Source organism: Oratosquilla oratoria, chromosome 3 (genome assembly GCF_046742065.1).
Source record: "Oratosquilla oratoria isolate Oo_2021 chromosome 3, ASM4674206v1, whole genome shotgun sequence".
NCBI classification, from domain to species: domain Eukaryota; kingdom Metazoa; phylum Arthropoda; class Malacostraca; order Stomatopoda; family Squillidae; genus Oratosquilla; species Oratosquilla oratoria.
Window position 1 is genome coordinate 49,223,461 of NC_134779.1, and position 23,796 is coordinate 49,247,256.

General features: G+C 41.0%; 1 protein-coding gene across 5 annotated transcripts in view; it reads right to left on the reverse strand.

Moving 5' to 3' along the window:
- The window catches only part of LOC143022272 (ataxin-3-like), a 139,713-nt gene that overhangs the window by 94,871 nt on the left and 21,046 nt on the right, over window positions 1-23,796 (reverse strand). For all 5 annotated transcript variants that reach the window (XR_012966041.1, XM_076180432.1, XM_076180423.1 and 2 more), the window contains exon 4: window positions 20,682-20,836. Coding sequence is in view for 4 of the 5 variants with exons in the window: in XM_076180432.1 (XP_076036547.1) it covers window positions 20,682-20,836 (155 nt within the window). In the remaining variant the exon portion in view is untranslated. The remainder of the gene's footprint in view (window positions 1-20,681; window positions 20,837-23,796) is intronic.

Genomic DNA, 23,796 nt, shown 5'->3' on the forward strand with positions numbered 1-23,796 from the left:
CTATCCACTTCCTCCAGTCGCTCTCCCTTAATGTTCACTTCCAGTCTACTGCCACTTTCACCCCTTGTACATCTCATCACTTTACTTTTACCCACATTTATCTTTAGCTTTCTTCTATCACATACTCTCCCAAACTCTGCCACCAACTTCCTCAATCCCTCCTCTGACCCTGCCACAAGCGCAGTGTCGTCCGCAAACAACAGCTGGCTCACCTCCCACTTTTCTCCATTTTCTTTAACCATCTCCAATCCCTGACTCACTACCCTAGCATTCACCTCTCGCACCACCCCATCCATGTATAAGTTGAACAGCCAGGGCGACATAACGCATCCTTGACGAAGTCCCACCTTTACTTCAAACCACTCACTCTCTCCATTTCTAATCCTAACACATGCTCTACTACTCTCATAAAAACTCTTGACAGCTCCCAAAAGCTTTCCTCCTATCCCATAAATCTGCATAACCTCCCACAGTGCCTTTCTGTCTACCCTATCATAAGCCTTTTCTAGATCCATAAAAGCCCAAAAAACATCCTTCCCCTTTCCTATAGCTTTCTCACATATCTGTCTTACCACAAAGATCTGATCTACACAACCTCTACCCGTCCTAAATCCACACTGTTCCTCACCAATTACTCCTTCTGTTCCTCTCCTAATCCTCTCAATTAAGATCCTCCCATAAGCCTTCCCTACTACACTCAACAGGCTAATCCCTCTGAAATTACTACATTCACACTTGTCCCCTTTTCCCTTGTAAAGAGGAACTATACAGGCACTACTCCAGTCCTCCGGTACTCTACCCTCTCTCCAGCAAACATTAAATAACCTCACGAACCAGTCCACCATCACTGAACCTCCCTTTTTCAGACATTCTGCATGACATCCATCCAGACCAGGTGCCTTACCTGCTTTCATCATCTTTACAACTGCCTTCACCTCATCCTTCCTTATTTCTCCTCCATTCTCCTCACTCATCACTCTCATTTTCTTCGCATTTCCCACTGCAGCTATCTTTCCTTCCCTATCCTCCTTCACATTCAGCAACTCCCTAAAATATTCTGCCCATCTTCCCCTCACTGCCATCTCTTCCATTATCAACTCTCCATCTGTACCTTTTACCTTTTCTTCCCTACTTGATTTGCCTCCTCTTCCTCTCTTAATTTCTTTCCAAAACATCTTTTTATTACTTTCAAAAGTTTCTGTCATACTCCTACCCCATTTCACATCTGCTCTCCTCTTTGCCTCCTTTACCTTTTGCTTTACTTCTCTTTTCTTTTCTTTGTACGTCTCATATGACTCCCCTGTCCTCTTTTGTAACCAATCTGTGAATGCTCGCTTCTTCTCTTCTACAACCTTCTTTGTTTCCTCATCCCACCACAGAAAACAAATGGTAAAAATTTTGTTATAAATGTTAGAGATCTGGCAACTTGCTCCTGCCTGCTTTTTAGCTATCAGTCTGCATTTAGTGTTTGTTGTGTTAGTATCTTAAGTGTCGCTTGTGATCCTACATTTTTCCAAATATGTTCAGGTGTATTATTTGTGAATTTTGTAGTGCAAGAATGTCCAAGAAAAATCCACAAGATTACAATGATAAGAGAACAACACCATGGAAGTGAAACGTGAAATCATTGAGAAGTGAGAATAAGATGTGAGCATGACTGACCTAGCCCATACAATTAGTCTATATCAACAATTTACAGAATTTTGAAGAACAAGGACAAGATTAAGAAGATAGATGCTTCAAAGGGAGAGACAAGAATAGCTATGCAACAGCCATGTATTCTTAATGATGTTGAAAGATTGCGTATCATATGGATCATTGAGAAGCAAATGCAAGATGACTCTAATAATAAGAGCATCATTTGTGAGAAGGTGAAAGCGATTTTCACCGGCCTCGTTAAGATGCCAGGAGCATCAATGGATGAAGAAGCACTAAAGGCAAGCCATGGGTGGAAAAAAAAAAAAAAAAAAAAAAAATGGCATCCACAGCATTATGAAGCAAGGTAAAGCAGCAAGCTCCAACACAAAGGCAGCAGAGAACTTCATTGGTGACTTCAAAAGGCTTGTGGATTTTGAGGGTTACCTGCCACAGCAGGTTTTTAATTGCAATGAGAAGGGTTTCTTCTGGAAGATGATGATGAAGGAAACTTATATAACAACAAAGGAAAGAGAAATTGTATTATTAGAGTCAAAGTGAGAAAGAGAAAAAAATTGAAAGACAAAAAAGAAAGTATGAAATCTCAAAAGAGGTCATTTGAGTCTTTCTTAAAATCTGGCTCAAGTGTTACATTGTCACATACCAGCACTAATGCTCCAAAAAAGGGCAAGAGTGGTGCTGGCTTTGTATTACCAGCCATTGCTTATCTTTTGTTGCTAGAGCAACTAGAGGAGTAGGAGGTGGATCAGCTGTCCTCTTCTGGAAAGGAATCTTCTCCCCAACACTAACCCCCTCTCCTCCTCTCCCCCCACCCATCGTCTCCATCACACTAGCTTGCCTCCCCAGCCAAAGTTGATATTCAGTGTTTCTTTACACTAATCTCTTTATTTCAAGTAAGTGTGTTAATTTTATGTTTATTTTAGGGAAGTATGAGAGATGTACAGAAAAAGGAGAGAAATAAAATACAAGGTGATGGGGCAAACAAGAGACCATAAAGTGGGGTTGGATTTCAATGGAGAATTTTGAAAAGAATAAAAAAAATAGTCTGGAAGGAAGTGAAAAAAGGCGGGTGGGGTGGGTCAGGTGGAGAAGAAAAGGTCAAAGGTGCAGATGGATAGATGTTAATGGAAGTAAAGGCACTAAGGAGAAGATGGGTAGATTATTTGGGGAATTGCTGAATGTGGAGGAGCTTGGGCAGGGTTTGATTGTGAGAGACACTGGAAAAATAAATATGATGGGAGAAGAAAATGATAAGGCTAGGAAAAGGTGAGAATCAGAGAACATTGAAAGTAATGAAAGGTGGTAAGGTCCCTGGGTTGGATGTGTCATGCAAAGTATCTGAAAAAGTAACAATAAATAGATGTTGGATGGGTATGGGATGGGTGAAAGGGTGTGTGCATTCCTTGGCTGGCTATCCCCTTATATGGGACAAAGCACCTTATGTGTATCATTTGTCTATGATAGAGTTAAATCTCTACTCATAGAGAAACGATGCTACTTTTATACTACAACTGTCCCTCCTTTATGCTGTTCTCTAGAAAATGTCCTTTACCACTTCTATGACTCTTCTTTTTCTTATTCCATGTGGTAGGGGTAGAAGAAAGAATTCTACCACTGTGATTCTCATGAAAGTTGTAAAAGGCAGCTAAATGGGATGGAATGATGGGACTAGGCCTATAGCATAAAAGGGTCTGGAAGTTTAACTCCAACCAGAACCCAAAAATTTGTGTCATTAAATGTGGATGGTATTAGTACAGATGAAAGTAATAGTAAATGAAATGAGAGCAATTAAATGAAGCGGCTTTGCTGTACATGTGCTGTGTCTTGCTGCATTGATTCTGACCCAGAGCAATGGGTAAAATACAGGGATAATCTGTCACCCAGGAGGTACCAAGAAAAGAGGGAGGGAGGGAGAAGTGGTGAATGGGAGTGAAGTGGATGGGGATGAAATGCGTGGGAGTGGAATTATGCCTTTCGACTTTGGCTACCTCCCTTGTAAGGGGGAAAAAAGTCCTTGGTATATGTATGTTTGTATGTATAAAAGTAATATGGAAGAGATTGGAACTTTGTGAGAAGGGAGATGGATCTGTTAGCAATGAGTAGCAACTAAGTTTAAAAGGAGTGATTTCGAGTTTGGGAATGTCAGGAGTGATAAGATGGTGAGGAATGGATCCAGTGGATCTGCTAGTGATGAGATAGGAAACTCTGTGAAAAGGCAAAGAGTGTCTTTGAGGTTAACATGGGTGATGGTAAAACTGGGATGGGAGATGCGCATATGGACCTAGTAATGAGAAAAATGAAGAGGAAAGAGAGGTTTTTCTAATAGACTTAAATGAGTGTTTAGAGAGTTTCAGGAGGAATTGTGTATTGGTGCTGTGAGATTTAAATACTAGAGCAGGGCATTAACCAATGGACTGAGTAGGGAGGTTTTGGGTGGAAAATAAGAATCTTAATGGAGAGATGATGTTGGAAATGTATTTAGAAAGGGAGATGATAGCAAACAGTATTTAAGAAGAGAGCCAAGCATATGTGTGAAAGGGTGGTGGAAGGAAGAGTGGCTGACAGGGCATTAATGGACTATGTAGTGGTGTCAAAAGGAAAGATAGGATGAATTCTGGATGTTCATGTTTTCAAGTGAGAATGGGGGAAATGCAAGATCAATTTTTGATAGAAGGGAAATTGGACTGAGAAATAATAGAGGAGGAAAAGGATGGGAGGTATAAAGGAGCTGAGAGTTAACAAATTGAATGAGAAGGAAAAGAAGTAATAGAAGCTGAGAGATGTAAATCATCTGAGGGAGGCAAAGAGGAGAGTTACAATATAAGGTAAAGTATTACAGAAAATTTTAAAAAGAATAAAAAGATGCTTTGGAAGGAAGTGAAGAGAGTAAGGGGGGTGAGTCAGGTAATGAGGAAAAGGTAAAAGGTGCTGATAGACAGGTGTAAATTTAAGTGAAGGCAGTAAGGGGAAGATGGCTCAAGTATCTCAGTTGTTCAATGTGGAGGAGGTTAAGGAGGGGTTTATTGTAGCAGTGGGAGGAGTTAGAGAGATGACTATGATGGGAGAGTAAAATGACAGGGATATAAGAAAAGATGAGGTATAAAGACCATTAATAATCATGGGAGCTGGCAAAGCACTTGGTTTGGATGGGTGTCATGTGGTGTGTCTGACAAAGGGAGGAATGGTTATACCGAATTGGCTGGTAAGGTTATTTAATGTAAGCCTAAGGTAGGGGAGTGTACCAGAGGACTGGAGGAGTGCTTATAGTTCTGTTTTACAAAAGAAAAAAGGACAAATGTGAATGTAGTAGTTTTAGAGGGATAAGTTTGCTGAGTGTAGCTGGGAAGGCATATGGGAGGATGTTGAGATAGTTAAGAAAGGAATAGAGGGAGTAATAGGTAAGGAACAGTGTGGTTTTAAGAAAGGTAGAGGGTGCATTGATAAATTTTTTGTGGTAAGGAAGATTTGTGAGAACTTTTTGGCAACAGGGGAGAATTTTTTTTTTTAGGCCTTTATGGGTTCAGAAAAGGCTTATGAAAGGCAGGGAATGGAGGAGTGGGGGTGGAGGTAAACTGTAGAGGTAATCAAGTAAATGTCTTGAGGAAATGAAAAGTGTCATGAGAAATAGGTATCTGAAGATGAATATAAAAAGAACACTGCATGAAAAGGCAATTGTGTCTATGATACTATGGGGCAAAGACTTGGAATTTAAGGGAGAAATAAGAAATTTAAATGTGTTTGAGATGAAGAGTTTGAGAAGTATGAAGAGGGTTACAATGACGAATAAAGTAAGAAATAAGGTGAGAAGGAGAGCAGGTGTGGAAAGGGAGCTAGCAGATAGGTTAGATGAAAGATTACTGGTATGGTTTGGGCACACAGAAAGAATGAATGAGGAAAGACTAGCAAAAAGGGCGTGGAAAGCAGAGAGGAGTAAACTTGAGAGAAAGACCAAGAATGAGATGTATGGATGGGGTGACGGGGGCTGAGTGAAAGGGAAATGTCTGTTGAGCAGGGAAGGGAGGAGGTAAGAGATTGGTGTGAATGGAATATATATTTATGTAGGTTGAAGGGATTTCTCCTTGTCTTCTCTATTTTCACATGAGGGGATGAGTGTAACCATTACTAATTATCACCTACCATGCACATGATCCACATGCATGCAACAGAGAACTTGCCCCCTCTTGCTGACTTCACTTTCCCAGAACAAGAACCTTACCACAGCACCTAACTCAGCACTAACTCAGATAACTGGATATCGCCACACAAAGATGCCTAATGTCACCAGAGAAACCCATTGAACCCCCTTTATTATACCTGCCCCAATTATATTACCAATAAGCTAACATATACATACCATGGGTAACCACACCCACCCACCAACATGTAAACAACACAACATACACTCTATAAAGGATTTGTGGGAAAACCCAGTTTCGGCTGTGGCATTCCTTGGGGAGATGGGACTGCTTGGACAGACAGTCTAGGGAATGACGTCAACAACAACCATACGACTAACCCCCATAAGTAGAACTAACTCCAATGCTTAAGAATAGCAAACTAACACTTTTACTAATGACAACACACTAACCCTGTCTATTAGCAGACCATTTTGTAACCAAGACAGCAGAGTTGGCCAGGTCAAGTGCCTGCCAGACCGATCTGCCCAGGTTACGCACCTGGCAGAGGGCAGATATCTGCCCAAGGCAGTGTCGAGGTGAAAGCCCGGCACTTACTGTATTTTGCCCAAAGGGCCTATTGATAATTTGTTGTTCAAAACCCAGACTGCTGTTAATAAATAGAAGAAACTCAGCTTGGAGTTTATCTCGCCCATATTAACCACTTCCATACGGTGACGCCTACGTAGGCGGCATGAGGAGCAAGTGGGTACTCGATGATGCCGACGTCGCCATCTTGATTATATTTATTGTAGTCGTACCTACGTAATTTCCATTCTCTCTAAACTGGCTTCATCAATTTTCTGTTTATCAAAATACACGGGTGAAAGAGAACGAACGATTGAGCACTGACTTTATTTTTTATAATGCGATTATTATGATGCAACATCGCACGTTGGGCAGCTAATGCTGCCAGACGTGCGATGTGCCCCGGAGTGAAGAGGTTAAGTCCACTATGTAACCACAACCCATTTAACGGTTACATTGGGTGGCAGCAGTGCTCCCATGCCCTGAATAGAAGCGCTGTCCTCAGCCACGCAACCATGGTTACACACACCGATTACACTGGTGAGCGGTGCTTTCATCCTAAACTCCGAAGAGACATGCCTACCATCACTCGCGCCTATCACAGAAGGCCGAATAAATTCTTCAGCCACTCAAGCCATGCCTACCATTCAAGACCACTGTCTACAAAGGAGACTTCTCACCAAGCCCCAGAATCAAGGAATCAAGCCACAGGATTCCCTTCAGCTCCGCATCAAAAACTTCAATCAAGCCCGTTGCTTCGTCAACAAGCTTCTAAGCAAGTGACACTACCAATCCACCAACAGCTCCCTTTGAGACGATATTCTGACTTTAGATAACAGCTGTGACCTGCAGTTGCACCCATCTTAGAATCGGTGGTGAAATCATAAGGCATTCAATTTTTAACCACCTGGTGGCAGTACACTACCAATCGGACGACAGTTGTCTATAGAGAGACCGCTGTCAGAATAGGAAAAAACACCTGTCAACTCTACACATCACAGTATCAAGACTCCAATCCAGTATCAAACAAGCCCAGATTCAGGAGATCGAACCACAAGACTCCCATCAACTCGAAGCATCTCCCAGCGAGAGAGCAACCACCTCGCCTCCTACCACCCCCCCCCCCCGAGACATCTGACTCGCAAATGCAAATCCACCCACTCAGCAACTCACTGTCCCCTCTATTCTTTCAAACAGATACCAGACAACTCCAATCAGCTGTAGAGAACCAGCACATCGACTTGAAGGCTGGCCCAGTATCATGACTTCAGTCAGGACACATTGGACCCAGACCAATGAGACCCATCTAAGAGATAATCTCATCTGCCACCCGCAACTACCATCACCTATCACCATGAGTACAGAAAGTCCTTGTTATACGTAACACATGCATTCCTGAAAACCTTATCGCAAATTTAAATTACCATATACCGAACCCATTATAACATGTAATAATAGGATATGGCAGACGTCCCTTCTCCCTGCTCTTTTCTCTTCAAAATATCTAGCGGATACCATATCTGTGAATTTTTCTTACCGTAAATAGAATCAAGGGTAGTAATTACCAAATACCGTAACTGTGAATTTACTGGATAAAGAATTACCGTATAAGGAGGACTCACTGTATAAACAATAAACTCCCACTAATTCACGAGAACCTGCCTCCACCCCCCTTCATGACCAGCCAGACCAGGGAATTCGCAGCAGTTAGGCCCCGACCTGCCTAACCCACCTCCATCCCCCTTCATGACCACCCAGACCAGGAGCTTCGCAGCGGTTAGGCCCCGACCCGCCTACACACCCTTCCACCCAGACCAGGAACCTCACGGCGGTTAGGCCAGGACCCGCCTAACCTGCCTCCCACCAGACTTCGACCCAGACCAGGAACTTCACAGCAGTTAGGCCCGGACCTGCCTAACATACCTGCTCTTCGCATCATCCAGCGAACCCTTTAGCACTTCCCAGTCAACTCAACCTGCTAACCACACCCTCCACCCATCGCCACCCTTGGCTTGAGCTGCTCAACGAAATTTGCGACCCAAGCAATATTCAACCCACTTCAGTCTCCAACTACCCACAGTACCAACCAGTGCTACCCAGACTTCAGCGCAGGTCTACCATAAGTACCCAATTTTTTTTTTAGTATATCACAAACGGACCCATAGGTGCATACAAATAACCCACATATCAAAGAATTCTCTAAACCAACATTCATAGAGGTAAAATAACTAATCCACATAGAACTATCAGAAATAGCTACAAATTACAGCAGTGGAATACCAAAGACCATGATAGACAGAATTTAATAATTAATAATAAAACATAGCCCAATGCAATTTTAACATTAGACTTACAAGATATTTTTTCAATTTCAACATAGACTAACTCACAATAACAAAATGCCACTGCGAAGAAATCTCCCAGGCAGTCACCTGAAACCGAGTAAATTAGGACGGACCAAAGCACAACGATAAATACCATGATGAACAAAACAAACACATAAAACTATGCCATTACATTAATTATTCCTCCTTAGGACGCAGGATGTCATGCGATTCAATAGGTTAGGTCCTCATGATCATTCACTTATCAAACTTTTCCCACTATCTGTAAAAGTACTTCACTTCCTTCTGACCGTGAAGCCCTGGAATAATACACTCATAATTCCCACTGGCAACAGCCAGTTACAGGTTACAATGAGGGAGGGTGGGTTGCTGTGTAAATGAAGTGGCTGGCCCTACTGTGGATGTGCTGTGTCTTGCTGCATTGTTTCTGACCTGGGCAGTGGGCCAGAGACACATAAGTTAAAAATGAAATAGGTGGTGGTGGATGCTGCATGCCTTGGCTGGATACCTCCCTTGTAAGGGGGAAGAAGTCTACTGGTATACAGATTGATAGATATGTGTGTGTATGAATATAGATGTTCTATTGGGATGGTTTTTGTGCATTACCATATCATTTTTAATATTATTCTTTACATAGTTTGTAGGCTGTCTATATTTACTCGATTATTGGGAACCATGACAAGCATATTCAGATGTAGTTCTTAAGAACTGTTTATAGACTGATTGGAGTTCCCTTCTGTCAACCAAAACCTGTGCTTGCTAATGATCTTCACAGAAGGCATTGAACACCTCATCATACACTGCCCTACTCTAGTCATACAAAAGACAACACTATATTTGTTCTGGAGTGACTGATGGGTTAATTTGGTGGCTGTTACTGGTTACTTGGGAACTGTGAGCCTCCCACAAGCAGGGTTGGCAACAGACTGATTTCCTTTTCTTAAGTTTTCTAGAGATTTATTCACTTTGCACTTTCCTACTTTTATACTATTTAATACTTCTATTATTACTCCATTCTCTTCTTTGAAGTCTTCACTATTACTGAATACTGACTGGAAGCTTATATTTATAATTTCAGCTTGTTTTCTATCTTCCTCATATACTGTCTCTTCAACATTTTGTTTACATATCCCTTGTCTATATTTCAATTCATTAATTGCATATCTATAGAACAACTTAGGTTCATCTTTATATCATTCAATTACACCTTTTTCAAAGTTTCTTTATTTCTCTCTTTAATTCTTAAGTATTCATTTCTGGTACTTTTGTCTTTTTGCTCTTCTCTTCCTCTACTTCTGTGTTTTGCATCTCTTCTGATCTGCTGTATCATATCTTTTGTAAAAACAGTTCTTTTAGTGATTTTCTCTAAATATTTAAGGCTTGTCCATCCCTGTGTTGTAAACACTTATCTAAACTTTACATTTTTCCTTTGTTTCTTTTGTTACATGGAATTCTATTCTGTTTCTTTGATGCCCTTTTTTTTTCAATCCTGAATACTGCCACCAAGTATTTCCACTTGGATCGTAAGAGGCGAGAAGAAAGGGATGGGGATTGGGACTAGGCATCCTTCTCCTTGTAGCCCCACAGGGGACATTCCTAAAAGAAAAAGCAAAGGCATAAAAGGGTCTGAGAGTTTTCCGACCAGCACCCTAAGTTTTGGGTCTTTTAATGTGCGTGGACGTGGAACAGATGAGAGTAAAAGGGAAGAGATAGGTAGTATGTTTGTGAGAAGAAAGATGGATGTGTTGGCTTTGAGTGAAACCAAGTTGAAAGGGAAGGGTGAGTGTAAGTTTGGGAGTGTAAGTGGGAGGTTATCAGGAGAGAAGAGAGGGCAAGGGAGGGAAGGGGTGGCTATTCTAGTAAGTGAAGAGATAGGTAAATGAGTGGTGGAGTGGAAGGAGGTTTCCTCAAGGATAATGTGGATGAAGGTGAAACTGGGAAAGGAGATGTGGGTCTTTGTAAGTGCATATGGGCCTGGCAGTGAGAAGAGTGTAGAAGAAAGGGAGGCCTTTTGGATAGATCTAAATGAGTGCATAGAGGATTTTGGGAGAAATGTCAATGTAATAGTATTGGGAGACCTTAATGCTAGGGTAGGAAATGATCCAATTGATGGAGTGGTTGGGAAATGTGGAGTTCCGGGAAAGAACGTAGTGGAGAGTTGATGGTGGAAATGTGTATAGAAAGAGAGTTGATGATAGCAAATACAGTGTTTCGGAAGAAAGTCAAGCATAAGTACACATGGGAGAGGGTGGTGGATGGAAGGGTGGTAGATAGAGTGTTTATGGATTATGTAGTGGTAAATAAGACTATGATAGGAAGAGTTAAGGATGTACATGTGCTAAGGGGAGAGGGTGGGGGAATATCAGATAATTTTTTGGTGGAAGGTAAGTTGAGAGTGGAGGATAGATGGAGAAAGAGGAAAGGGACAAAAGGTAGGGAGGTGCTTAGAGTGAACTCTTTAAATATAATCAAGACGCCGATATGGCAGCCTCGCGAATACACTCGCTCCCCATGACGCCTACGTGTGCGGCACCGTATGGAAGGGGTTAAGGGAGAGTGACTGGAGGAAGTGGATAGTTTTAGATACTTGGGTGCAAATGTGGCAGGAAAAGGTGGAGTGAAGGTGGAGGTAGAATGTAGATTGAGAGAAGCGAGTAAATGCCTTGGTGGATTAAAGAGTGTAATGAGGAATAGACATTTGGGAATGGATGCTAAGAGGAGACTGTATGAAGGAGTGATTGTGCCAACAGTACTGTATGGGGCAGAAACATGGAACATAAGAGAGGAGGAGTTTGAATGTGTTTGAGATGAGGTGTTTGAGAAGTATGATAGGGGTTACTGGGCTACATAGAGTGAGAAATGAGGAGGTGAGGAGGAGAACAGGGGTAGAAAGGGAGTTGGGAGATAGGGTTGATGAAAGAGTATTATGGTGGTTTGGACACATGGAAAGAATGAGTGAAGAAAGACTAGTAAAAGAGGTATGGAAGGTAGATGTGGAAGGAGTGAACATGGGGGGACGTCCTTGGATGAGGTGGATGGATGGGGTGAAGGGGGCTTTGGGGAAGAGGGGAAAGTCTGTTGAGGAAGGACGGGAGAGGACAGAAGACGGATGAATGGAGAATGGTTGTATATGGATGATGTTGTGAGGCATGAGGTGGAATGGGTGGGGGGATGGGGGGTGAGGTAGTATGTGTGAGCAAAATTTGACGCAGCCCAAAGGGATTTCTCCCCGTCTTCTCCTTTTGTACATGGGGGGACGGAGAGGGGGGTCGCCGATTTGATGAAGCGGCCTTGCTGTGGATGTACTGTGTCTTGTGACACTGCTTCTGACCCAGGGCAGTGGACAGGGTGCAGGGATGCCCTGTCATCCGGGAGGTGCTAAGTTAAGAGGGAGGGTGGAGGGGTGTGGAGTGTATTCAGGGATGGATTGGGTGGGAATAATTTTATGCCTTTTCCTTTTTGGCTACCTCCCTTGTAAGGGGGAAAAGCCTCGGTATATGTATGTATGTATGTATGTATGTATGTATATTTTTCTTGTCTATAAGATACATATTTTTAAAATTCTACCTTCCTTACTGTGACTTGTGACACTGTCTCTGACCCAGGGCAGTGGACAAGGTGCAGGGATGACCTGTCATCCAGGAGGTGCTAAGATAAAAGGGAGGGTGGAGTGGAGTGGAGTGTATTTAGGGATGGAATGGGTGGGAATTATTTTAAGCCTTTTTCTTTTTGGCTACCTCCCTTAAAGGGGAAAAAGCCTTGATATATGTATGTATGTACCTTCCTTACTTTGAAACTAAATAGCTCTGCTTTTGTATTTTCTTCAGTGATTGAATCACATCAGGTTCTTTTGTATAACTCAGGTCCAGCTTTACTATTTTGGTGTGTCTTTACCACAATATCTGGTTTGTTCTTTCACCTATTGGGTTATTATGTTTGTTGTCAACTCCAAACTCTCAGTGGACTAACAAACTACATACTGGCAGATGACATTAACACAAACAAGCAAACATGGCTATAAAAAACAAACAGCAGACCACAGAAGAAACAAAATACTAGAACAACTCCCCAACTTATATATAAAGCTCCAGCAAACACTCCCTTAGGCAGACTCCTCAACACAACCAACAAGACACATTCCTAGACACAACAATGTGCTCACCTTTTCTCAAACCACAAACCTTGGAAACCATATGTGCCCTATTCTCATATCATTTTCCAATAAAAATCACCATAAAAAATATGGTCATGCAAATTGGCAAGATTACATGTAGAAAGTAGAAAAGAATTTGGAGACCTTTGCAATAATCCAGTCTTCATTAGAAGAGATTGCAGTGATTATACAGAAGTCTGGGAAGAGACACATTCCAAGAAGCTACTAAGAAAAACAGAACCCCAATTACAGTGCTTCAACAGATAGGTAAAGGAAAATGAATAAATAAAAGGAGTATAAAGATATATCTGTCAGAGTCCATGGTACATTTCCTTTTCATTGAGATAAGCTCACCAACAGTATATGTAGTAGGTCTGACATACAGTAGCTATGCTAATAGGGGGGGGCAGTGGGAGTTTTGCTCGACTGCATGTTTGTTTTATTGCAGTTTGTATTTGTGCAAATATATGCTCCCTTTCCTCATCCAAAAACTTCAGAGCAAAAGAAAATACAAGTCTGCCATTTCTAGCCTTGGTGTTTATCACTTTGTGGTAATTTCATTTTTCTGCCTAAATAATTTTTTTTTTTCCCAATTCAGTTTGCAGAAGAATCGAGGTTGTAGAAGAGAAGAAGCGAGCTTTCACAGATTGGTTACAAATTAGGATGAGGGAGTCACATGAGAGGTACAAAGAAAAGAAAAGAGAAGTAAAGCACAAGGTAAAGGAGGCAAAGATGTGAAGTGGGGTAAGAGTATGACAGAATTTTTTTAAAGTAATAAAAAGATGGTTTGGAAAGAAATTATTAAGAGAGGAAGAGGAGGCGAATCAAGTAGAGAAGAAGAGGTAAAAGGTGCAGATGGAGAGATGATAATGGAAGAGAAGGCAGTGAGGAGAAGATGGTCAGAGTATTTTAGGGAGTTGCTAAATGTGAAGGAGGATAAGGAGGGAAAGGTAGTTGCAGAGGGAAGTGCTAAGAAAATGACCGTGATGAGTGAGAAAAATAGAGGAGAAATAAGGAAGGATGAAGTGAAGGCAGTTAAGATGATGAAAGCAGGTAAGGCACCTGGTCTGGATGGATGCCATGCAGAATGTCTAAAAAAAGGAGGTACAGTGATGGTGGACTGGCTGGAGAGGCTATTTAATGTTTGCTGGAGAGAGGGCAGAGTGCCGGAGGACTGGAGGAGTGCCTGTATAGTTCCGCTTTACAAGGGAAAAGGGGACAAGTGTGAGTGTGGTAGTTTCAGAGGGTTCAGCTTGTTAAGTGTAGTTGGGAAGGCTTATGGGAGGATCTTGATTGAGAGGATTAGGAGAGGAAGAGAGGGAGTAATTGGAGAGGAACAGTGTTGATTAAGGACAGGTAGAGGTTGTGTAGATCAGATTTTTGTGGTAAGACAGATAAGTGAGAAAGCTATAGGAAAAGGTAGGGATGTTTTTTGGGCTTTTATGGATCTGGAAAAGGCTGGAGCAGAAACATGGAACATAAGAGAGGAAGAGAGAAGGAGTTTGAATGTGTTTGAGATGAGGTGTCTGAGAAGTATGATGGGGGTTACTAGGCTGGATAGAGTGAGAAATGAGGAGGTGAGGAGGAGAACAGGGGTGGAAAGGGAGTTGGGAGATAGGGTTGATGAAAGAGTATTAGGATGGTTTGGACACATGGAAAGAATGAGTGAAGAAAGACTAGTAAAAGAGGTATGGAAGGCAGATGTGGAGGGAATGAACATGAGGGGACGTCCTAGGATGAGGTGGATGGATGGGGTGAAGGGAGCGCTTTGGGGAAGAGGGGAATGTCTGTTGAGGAAGAACGGGAGAGGACAGAAGACAGGGATGAATGGAGAATGGTTGTATATGGATGATGTTGTGATGCATGAGGTAGAATGGGTGGGGGGATGGGGGGGGGGGAGGTAGTATGTGTGAGCAAAATTTGATGTAGCCCGAAGGGATTTCTCCCCGTCTTCTCCTTTTATGCATGGGAGGATGGAGAGGGGGGGTCGCCGATTTAATGAAGCGGCCTTGCTGTAGATGCACTGTGTCTTGTGACACTGCTTATGACCCAGGGCAGTGGACAAGGTGCAGGGATGACCCGTCATCCAGGAGGTGCTAAGATAAGAGGTAGGGTGGAGGGGTGTGGAGTGTATTCAGGGATAGAATGGGTGGGAATGATTTTATGCCTTTTCCTTTTTGGCTACCTCCCTTGTAAGGGGGAAAAAGCCTTGGTATATGTATGAAAAGGCTTGTGACAGGGTAGACAGGAAGACACTGTGGGAGGTTTTGCAGATATATGGGATAGGAAGAAAGCTTCTAAGAGCTATCAAAAGTTTTTACGAAAGTAGTAGAGCATGTGTCAGGATTAGAAATGGAGAGAGTGAGTGGTTCGAGGTAAAGGTGGGACTTCGTCAGGGATGTGTTATGTCACCCTGACTGTTCAATCTCTACATGGATGGGGTGGTGTGAGACAGGGATTGGAGATGTTTGAAGAAAATGGAGAAAAGTGTGTGAAAGAAGAAAGTTGAAGATAAATGTGGGTAAAAGTAAGGTGATGAGATGTACAAGGGGTGAAAGTGGCAGTAGACTGGAAGTGAGCATTAAGGGAGAGCAACTGGAGGAAGTGGATAGTTTTAGATACTTGGGTGCAAATGTGGCAGGAAAGGGTGGAGTGGAAGTGGAGGTAGAATGTAGATTGAGAGAAGCGAGTAAATGCCTTGGTGGATTAAAAAGTGTAATGAGGAATAGATATTTCAGAATGGAGGCTAAGAGGAGACTGTATGAAGGAGTGATTGTGCCAACAGCACTGTATGGGGCAGAAACATGGAACATAAGAGAGGAAGAGAGAAGGAGTTTGAATGTGTTTGAGATGAGGTGTCTGAGAAGTATGATGGGGGGTTACTAGGCTGGATAGAGTGAGAAATGAGGAGGTGATGAGGAGAACAGGGGTGGTAAGAGAGTTGGGAGATAGGGTTGATGAAAGAGTATTAGGATGGTTTGGACACATAGAAAGAATGACTGAAGAAAGACTAGTAAAAGAGGTATGGAAGGCAGATGTGGAGGGAATGAACATGAGGGGGCATCCTAGGATAAGATGGATGGATGGGGTGAAGGGGGCTTTGGGGAAGAAGGGAATGTCTGTTGAGGAAGGACAGGAGACGACAGAAGACAGGGGTGAATGGAGAATGGTTGTATATGGATGATGTTGTGATGCATGAGGTGGAATGGGTGGGGGATGGGGGGGTGAGGTAGTATGTGTGAGAAAAATTTGATGCAGCCTGAAGGGATTTCTCCCCGTTTTCTCCTTTTCTGCATGGGGGGGATGGAGAGGGGGGTCACCGATTTAATGAAGCGGCCTTGCTGTGGATGTGCTGTGTCTTGCAACACTGCCTCTGACCCAGGGCAGTGGACAAGGTGCAGGGATGACCTGTCATCCAGGTGCCAAGATAAGAGGGAGAGTGGAAGGGAGTGGAGTGTATTTAGGGATGGAATGGGTGGGAATGATTTTTATGCCTTTTTCTTTTTGGCTACCTCCCTTGTAAGGGGGGAAAAAGCCTTGGTATATGTATGTATGAGTTTGTACCCTGCTCATGTTTTTTTTGTTTTTTTATCCGTCAGAGACCAGTTTCTTATCTGATTTATGTTGTTACTCAAGTGACACATATCTAAATTCAAAACAAAGAAATGCAATACAGGTAAACGTCGACTTACGATGGCATTAGGTTTCGATAGAGCCATCGTAAGACGATCTCATCGTAAGTCGATCCCCACTCTGTTCCGTGGTCACTGTACCTAGCCTACCTGTATATTAACCACCAGAGATACTGAATATAGCCTATTAAACATGTACAGTAGTTTATTTAATTATTTTTATCCTTTTTACCATATTCAAACACTATAATATGTATTTTCAGTACGGAACTTAAATCTCGCGGGCAGCAGCCAATGCCAGCCGGACGACGTGACGTAATAATACTCGCATCATAAAATATAGTCACCGCTTATATCGATCGTTCTCTCTTTCACCCGCGAATTTTGAAAACCACAGAGAATGGGATTTAGGGCACATTTGAGAGAATGTAAAAACACAGGGGCGACTACAATAAATATAATCAAGACGCCGATATGGCAGCGTCGCGAATCCACTTGCTCCTCATGACGCCTACGTGTGCGGCACCGTATGGAAAGGGTTAAATTATCATATCGTCGTCGTCGTCGTCGTCATCGTAAAGTCGAACAATCGTAAGTCGCGGCCATCGTAAGTCGACGTTTACCTGTAACTCTATCTGATTCCACCTGTTAACCCCTTCCATACGGTGCCGCACACGTAGGCATCATGGACTTAGATCTCGGTGGCAGCAGCCAATGCCAGCCGTACGACGTGTCGTAATAATACTCGCATCATAAAATATAGTCACCGCTTATATCGATCGTTCTCTCTTCACCCGTGAATTTTGATAACCATAGAAAATGCGATTACAAAAGAATTAGAAAGAATGTCATTATGGAGGGGCGACTACAATAAATATAATCAAGACGCCGATATGGCAGCCTCGCGAATACACTCACTCCCCATGACGCCTACGTGTGCGGCACCGTATGGAAGGGGTTAAGATCAAAGTTGGGCTATGGTCACTATTAGCAAATACAATAATTCTAACTGATATTTATTGTAGATCTTTATATGCATAAAATTCAAACATGAAAATGAAGGTTTACCATCAATATAGTATTTATTTATTTTTCAATTCCAGTAATATCCCAATTTCGGTCATTTTTCCATGTTACCAATCTTTGTAAAACATGTCTTATTTTGAGACCCAACTGGAAGGACTACTTCTTTCTCAAGGAAGAGCAGGAGTTGATTTTCAGCTGCAAGGTGTGCCCACCTAAGTCTGTTTAATTAAGGAGCACATGTCAGGTCTAAACAATCTCACACAGCACATGAAAAGAATGCATACAGCCAAGTTTGTACAGTCTGAACAGGGTGAAGACAGGTTCTTTTCACGGGAAAGCTAGGCTTAGGTTTCCTTAGATTTGAGTAGCTGCAATTCATTGAGCTCATTTTCACTGTCACCTACCAAAAAAGCATGCTAGTGCTAGCAAACCATTGAGGATTCTTTTAACATCACGGCCACTGCCAGTGGCATGATGGATTAACGGATTAATGCTAACTTCTGTTACGTTCTCCTTAAATTAATGGAGTAATGATTAATAAGTTAATTTTTTGGTTAACAGATTAACGATTAACAAAGTTAACTTTTTGGTAAACAGTGTCCACCTCTACCCAATTACATACCAGAGATGATTAATCTCACACAGAGTGATCTGAACAAAGTCTCAGAGTGGAGCAAGAGATGAGAAGTAGAATTCAACATCAAGAAATGCAGTATAATTGAAGTTGGGATAAGCAAGAATAGAATATCAGGTCATCATATTAAAACAACAGGGCAGGACTCGCAGTAATGGTTATAAACTGGACAAATTTAGAATTGGTTTACTAATCGACGAATGGAATAAACTTAGTAACCATGTAGTAAGCGCTGAAACTATCAGTTGTTTTAAGAAACAATTACTTGTTACTTGTTACTTGTTGATTGAGTTCTAGGGGCATTCCATTACAATGTAACGCTATGGATGGGGATGACAGGTGGTGATGGATACGGAGCTGCCTAGTGTAGGCCTTATGGTCTCTTGCGGTCTCCTTCATTCTTATGTATAAAATTGACAGAAAAGAAGTAAAGAAAGTAAATTCTGAAAAGGACCTAGGAGTAATCATCAACAAGGACATGTCTCCAGATAAACATATAAATAAAATAGTCGGAGAAACATACAATTTGTTGAGATCAATAAAAGTGGCTTTTAAATACCTGGATAAAGAAATGATAAAAAAAAAATTACAAACACTGATAAGGCCAAAACTGGAATATGCAGCAATGATATGGTCACCCAGTACAAAAAAGAATATAAGAAATTAAAAAGAATACAAAGAGCAATGACAAAGATGGCCCCAACACTTTCAAACTTGACATATGAACAAAGATTGACCAAATTGGAATTGCTGACCCTGGAACAAAGAAGAGAACGAGGGGATCTACTAGCCATCTACAGGATTATGAAAGGCAAGGAACATGTAACAATACTAAAATAGTATTCAGTGAAGTCATTCATTCCTAACATTTCTATTGTTCTGTCTTATGATGCTATGTCTAAATTTTGAATTAAAAAAAATAATAATAATAATAATACATACATAAAAAAAGAGGAGAGAAATCCCTTTGGCTTTGGGCTGCATCAGTTTATATTCCATTCACAACCATTCTCCACTCACACCTACCTTTTGCCTTCTCCCTTTCCTGCTCAACAAACATTCCTCTTTTACCCAAGCCCCTTTTCACAAAGGATTACATAGGAAGAGTATGCTGACAGGAGACTTTTTGGTCCATAACTAGGTTGGATGGAAAAATAAAAAGAAATCATAATAATAATAATAATAATAAATAAATAAGTAAATAAAATAAATGATGATAAATAATAAAGATAAACAATAAATTGTAAAAGAAATAATAACACCAAATGAATGACCAAAATAAAATAAAATAAGTGGCAGGCATTATGACATTGTACTGCCTCTATAGGAAGTTTATTCCATTCATTTACTACACAGTTGGGAAAGTTGTTTCTAACCACTTCCAAATTAAATCTACTTCCTGGCAGTTTGAGACCAGTATTTCTTGTCCCATCCATCCATTTCATTCTCCACCTTCCCCTCATATTCACTATATCCACCTCTGCCTTCCACACTCTTTTTGTTACTCTTTCTTCACTCACTTTCCTTGTGCCCAAACCATCCCAGTATTCTTTCAACCACCCTTCCCATCTCAACAGATATAAAAATACAGGGTCCTGAACCCCCATTTCACATTATTTGGGCCAAAACCATTGCAGCAATGCACTTTTCACAACTGTTTTTCCCCTGAAGTTCACTTCATCCACCTCTGCTTTTCACACTCTTTGCTAGTCTTACTTCACTTATTCTTCCTATGTGCCTAAACCATACCAGTACTCTTTCCATCCTTCCCATCTCAACAGTTCAACAATAAAATATCATTAACCCCCAATCCACATTACCTAGGCTAAAGTCAATGCAGCACTGCACTCATCTTCCACAACAGGTCCCAAAAACTAGTCTTCCCCTCAAGTTAACTCCATCCACCTTCCCATTCTGTATTATTATCAGGGCAAAAGTGAATGCAGCAATGCACTATGCACTTGTTTTTCACAACATATCCCAACAATTAGTCAGTTTACCCCAGCTGCTTCACCATATGGTAAACCTTTCCTCATGAACTCAAAATAGAAAGAAGTAGATGAAAAGAATGTTGCTTTGGACTACATCATCCTGTCCTTCAGTCACAATATCCCTCCATAGACTTTTGATTTTTGTCATATTTCCTTTGGCCAGTGCTTTAAAAGCCCTCATTACCTCATCCATCTCAACTCTTGGTCTTCTAAAGTTTTCTTCAACCATTTCTGCTTTCCACATTGTCTTTGCTACTTTCCTCATTAATTTTTCCATATGCCCAAACCACCTCAGCACTCATTAATCTACACTCTCCTACAGTTTCCTACTTGTCCCTGTTCTCTATCTTAACTCTAGATTTTTCACTATATCTATTTTTGTATCACCTATCACATTTTTCACACACTTCACATCACAAACATTTATTCTCCTCCTCTCCATTTCCTTTATATCCCGTGTCCATATAGTACTGTAAGTACAATCATTCCTTCACACTTCTCTTTGCATTCATCCTAAAGAGGGAATGAAAAATTCTCTAACCTTCATGTTGCAGTTGTGTAAGGAATAGGGAAAGAAAAGTGTCAGATATGAGTTCTGGGGAGGTGAGAAGAGAGTTGAGGTTGAACCACTGGTAGCCCATCCGTCGCACTGTCAACCAGTGCTCTCCAAAGTTGCAAATGTAGGCCGCTTGTTCTCTATAGATGGGGAGTAAAAAGAAAAATTTTACTTTCTACATGAACCATGTGGGATGTTTATGAAGAAAAAATAATGGAGTAGTTAAGGGAGTCCTATGATGTACCTGATGGGGTGGTTTACAAGCCATCACATTCATCACAGATTTTCTATGAAAATAATGGGTACTCATGAGGAATATAACAGTAATATTCAAGTACATAAAATTTATATGTGGGAAAAGGGTTACTTGCTAAGAAGATGCTATGGAACTGCAGTACAATTAAAAAACTATTCTATTAAATTAGCAATAAAAAAGTTTACCAATGTGAAAAAAATACTAACATTATGCACTTGAACATAGATGGTTCTGTGTGTACATAAGAGTGATAGTGCTAGCAATCGGACAGCTTTGGAAATGGTTACAAGAAAGTTAATTCCGATATTCAAAATAGCACATTTTTTACATGCTTCCAGGATTTATAACAATTATATATATTTCTAATTCTAGCTGCCTATTTAAAAAGAAAAAAATCTTTCCAATATCTTAAAACTCAATATGGTTAGCCATATTATACATACACATACCAAGGCTTTTTTCCCCTTTACAAGGGAGGTAGCCAAAAAACAAAGGCAAAGAAATCATTCCCACCCATTCCATCCCCTACATACTCCACTCCCCTCCACCCTATTATCTTGGCACCAACTGGATGATGGGTCATCCCTGCATCTTGTCTACTGCCTGCCATTTTGTAACTACTGTAATTTTCAGCATATCAGGCACATCAATATAAGAGGCACACTTTCCCAAGGCCTCTAGTAAATCCATATAAGAAGTGCACCTTTGAACAAGGTGCAGGAACAGTACTGATTTAGGTTCCATGCCAGAACATAAAATATCCAACAAGATCAGTTGATCAGCCAACATTACCATAGAAAAATTTACTGCACTTAGCATAAATACTGGTATGCACTAGTCCTAAAATCTATTCTTGATTGCTGCTGTATTCCTCACTGAGAAAGCCATCAAAATCCTTGTCTTTGGTGTCATTCCAAAACGGGTTCTATACAGTTCAGCTATCTCTGGTGTAATCGTATTCATTAGGCAATCATCATCATCATCAGCATCTTGCTCATTACTGAATTCTGGCAAGATAATTTCACGAGGCAGTATTTCAGACTTATGAAATCCATTAATGATAATTGATCCTTTCATTTTTTTTTCCATGATTTTATCCACTCTGCAACTTCAGCATATCCAGCATGTCATTGATGACCAGTTTTTGTGAAGGTTTGCTCTCCTTCACACATCCACTTCTCCCACATCATTTGAAGATGGTCTTTGAATGATTTATTGACCAAAATATCAAGCAGCTGGAGGACTTTCATGATATTGCCTCTTGGGATGATTCCAAGCTTGGAATTCTGGCACTTGAGATGTTCCCTTACTGAGCTGGTCTTATGAGCAGTCACCAGCATCAAGGCTCACTATCCCGTCTCCTGTACTTCCTGCATTCATTGTGGAGTAGCTGACTCCTCTTCACCACTCCCCTACAAACACAACCTCTTCAATTTGCCAACCCGTTCCAGTGTACAAATCTCAAAACCTACACTAGTGGTACTTATTGGTAAATGGATTGCTAGTCTGTCCTTTTTACAGGTGTTTCTAGGAAAAGCTGAGAGTTAACAATAGAACTTGTGTTCTTCTGTGTTACTTTACTAGTGTTATTAATATTTTCATGTGTTGTGTTATTTCCTTGCTAATAGCTAATTTGAACAAAAAATTGACACAAAAAAGTAAATAGTCCTTTTTATAGGTGTTTCTACGAAATATCTTGATTTGTTATGTACTGGTCACTGTGAAATTCTGTAATTACCCTGTATATTTACCTTGTGTTTTCCTGTTTCTTTACTAGTGTTATTAATCTTTTAAGTACTCTGTTATTTCCTTGCTAATAACTAAGTTCTAGTCTTTCTTTTTAACCTCTTCAGTACAATGACACCTACCCAGGTGTCATGAAGTATGAGTGGGTGCACGAGGATGCCGGCATTGCTGTCTTAATCATATATATATTTTTTGTAGTACATGAGTTATCCCTGGATTATGTGAACTGGGTTGATCATGTTTTTTGTGTTTATTATTACCCTTAGTAAAAGAGAATGAGTAATACAACAGTGACTATATTTTATAATGCTTGTAGTGTGATGCATTGTACATATGGCAGCCAATGCTGCATGTGAGAATTTGATTTGTACTGATGTGGTTAATAGGTGTTTCTAAGAAATATTTTTATTTGATAAGTACTGTTCACTGTGGAATTCTGTAGTCTGTATATTTCACTTATGTTTTTCTGTGTTTCTTTACTAGTGCTATTAATTATTTCCTTGCTAACTAAATAATTCAAGCAAATTTTTGACATGCAAAATTATTTATATATGTATATATATATATACAGTGGCTGCGAAAAGTTTGGGCGCAAAATTATAGGCGCCCCAACTTTCCCCTAAACTCAAAACATGCGAAAAATACAACTTTCCACCCAAACTTTTCGCTATTTTTCAATGCTAGCGTTTGTACCCGTATTTAGGCGAGACAATACTCACTATATGGCAACTCTGTTTAGGCGCACTCAATGTCACATGGAGTCAGATTCTAAACATCTCTCATGGAGAGTAGTCTTTTTTTTGCGGTGGTCTCTGTTTTTGTGCCTTGATATCTCCGTAATGGGAAGTGGTAAAGAGCTGGAAAGAGACACAGTTGTTACAATCATAACCCTCTATAAGGAGGGTTATAAGTGTAAAGATATTGCTACTCGTGTGGGAATTGGAGTGGGTCAAGTGCAAAAGTGGACCAAGAAATTTCGAGACGAAGGAAGTGACATCATTCGTACTCCAAAGCTTTGCTCTGGTCGGCCAAGGAAGATATCAAATCGTACTTCTACGGTTCTAACTGCCTCCTACGGTTATTAGGAGGCAGTTAGAA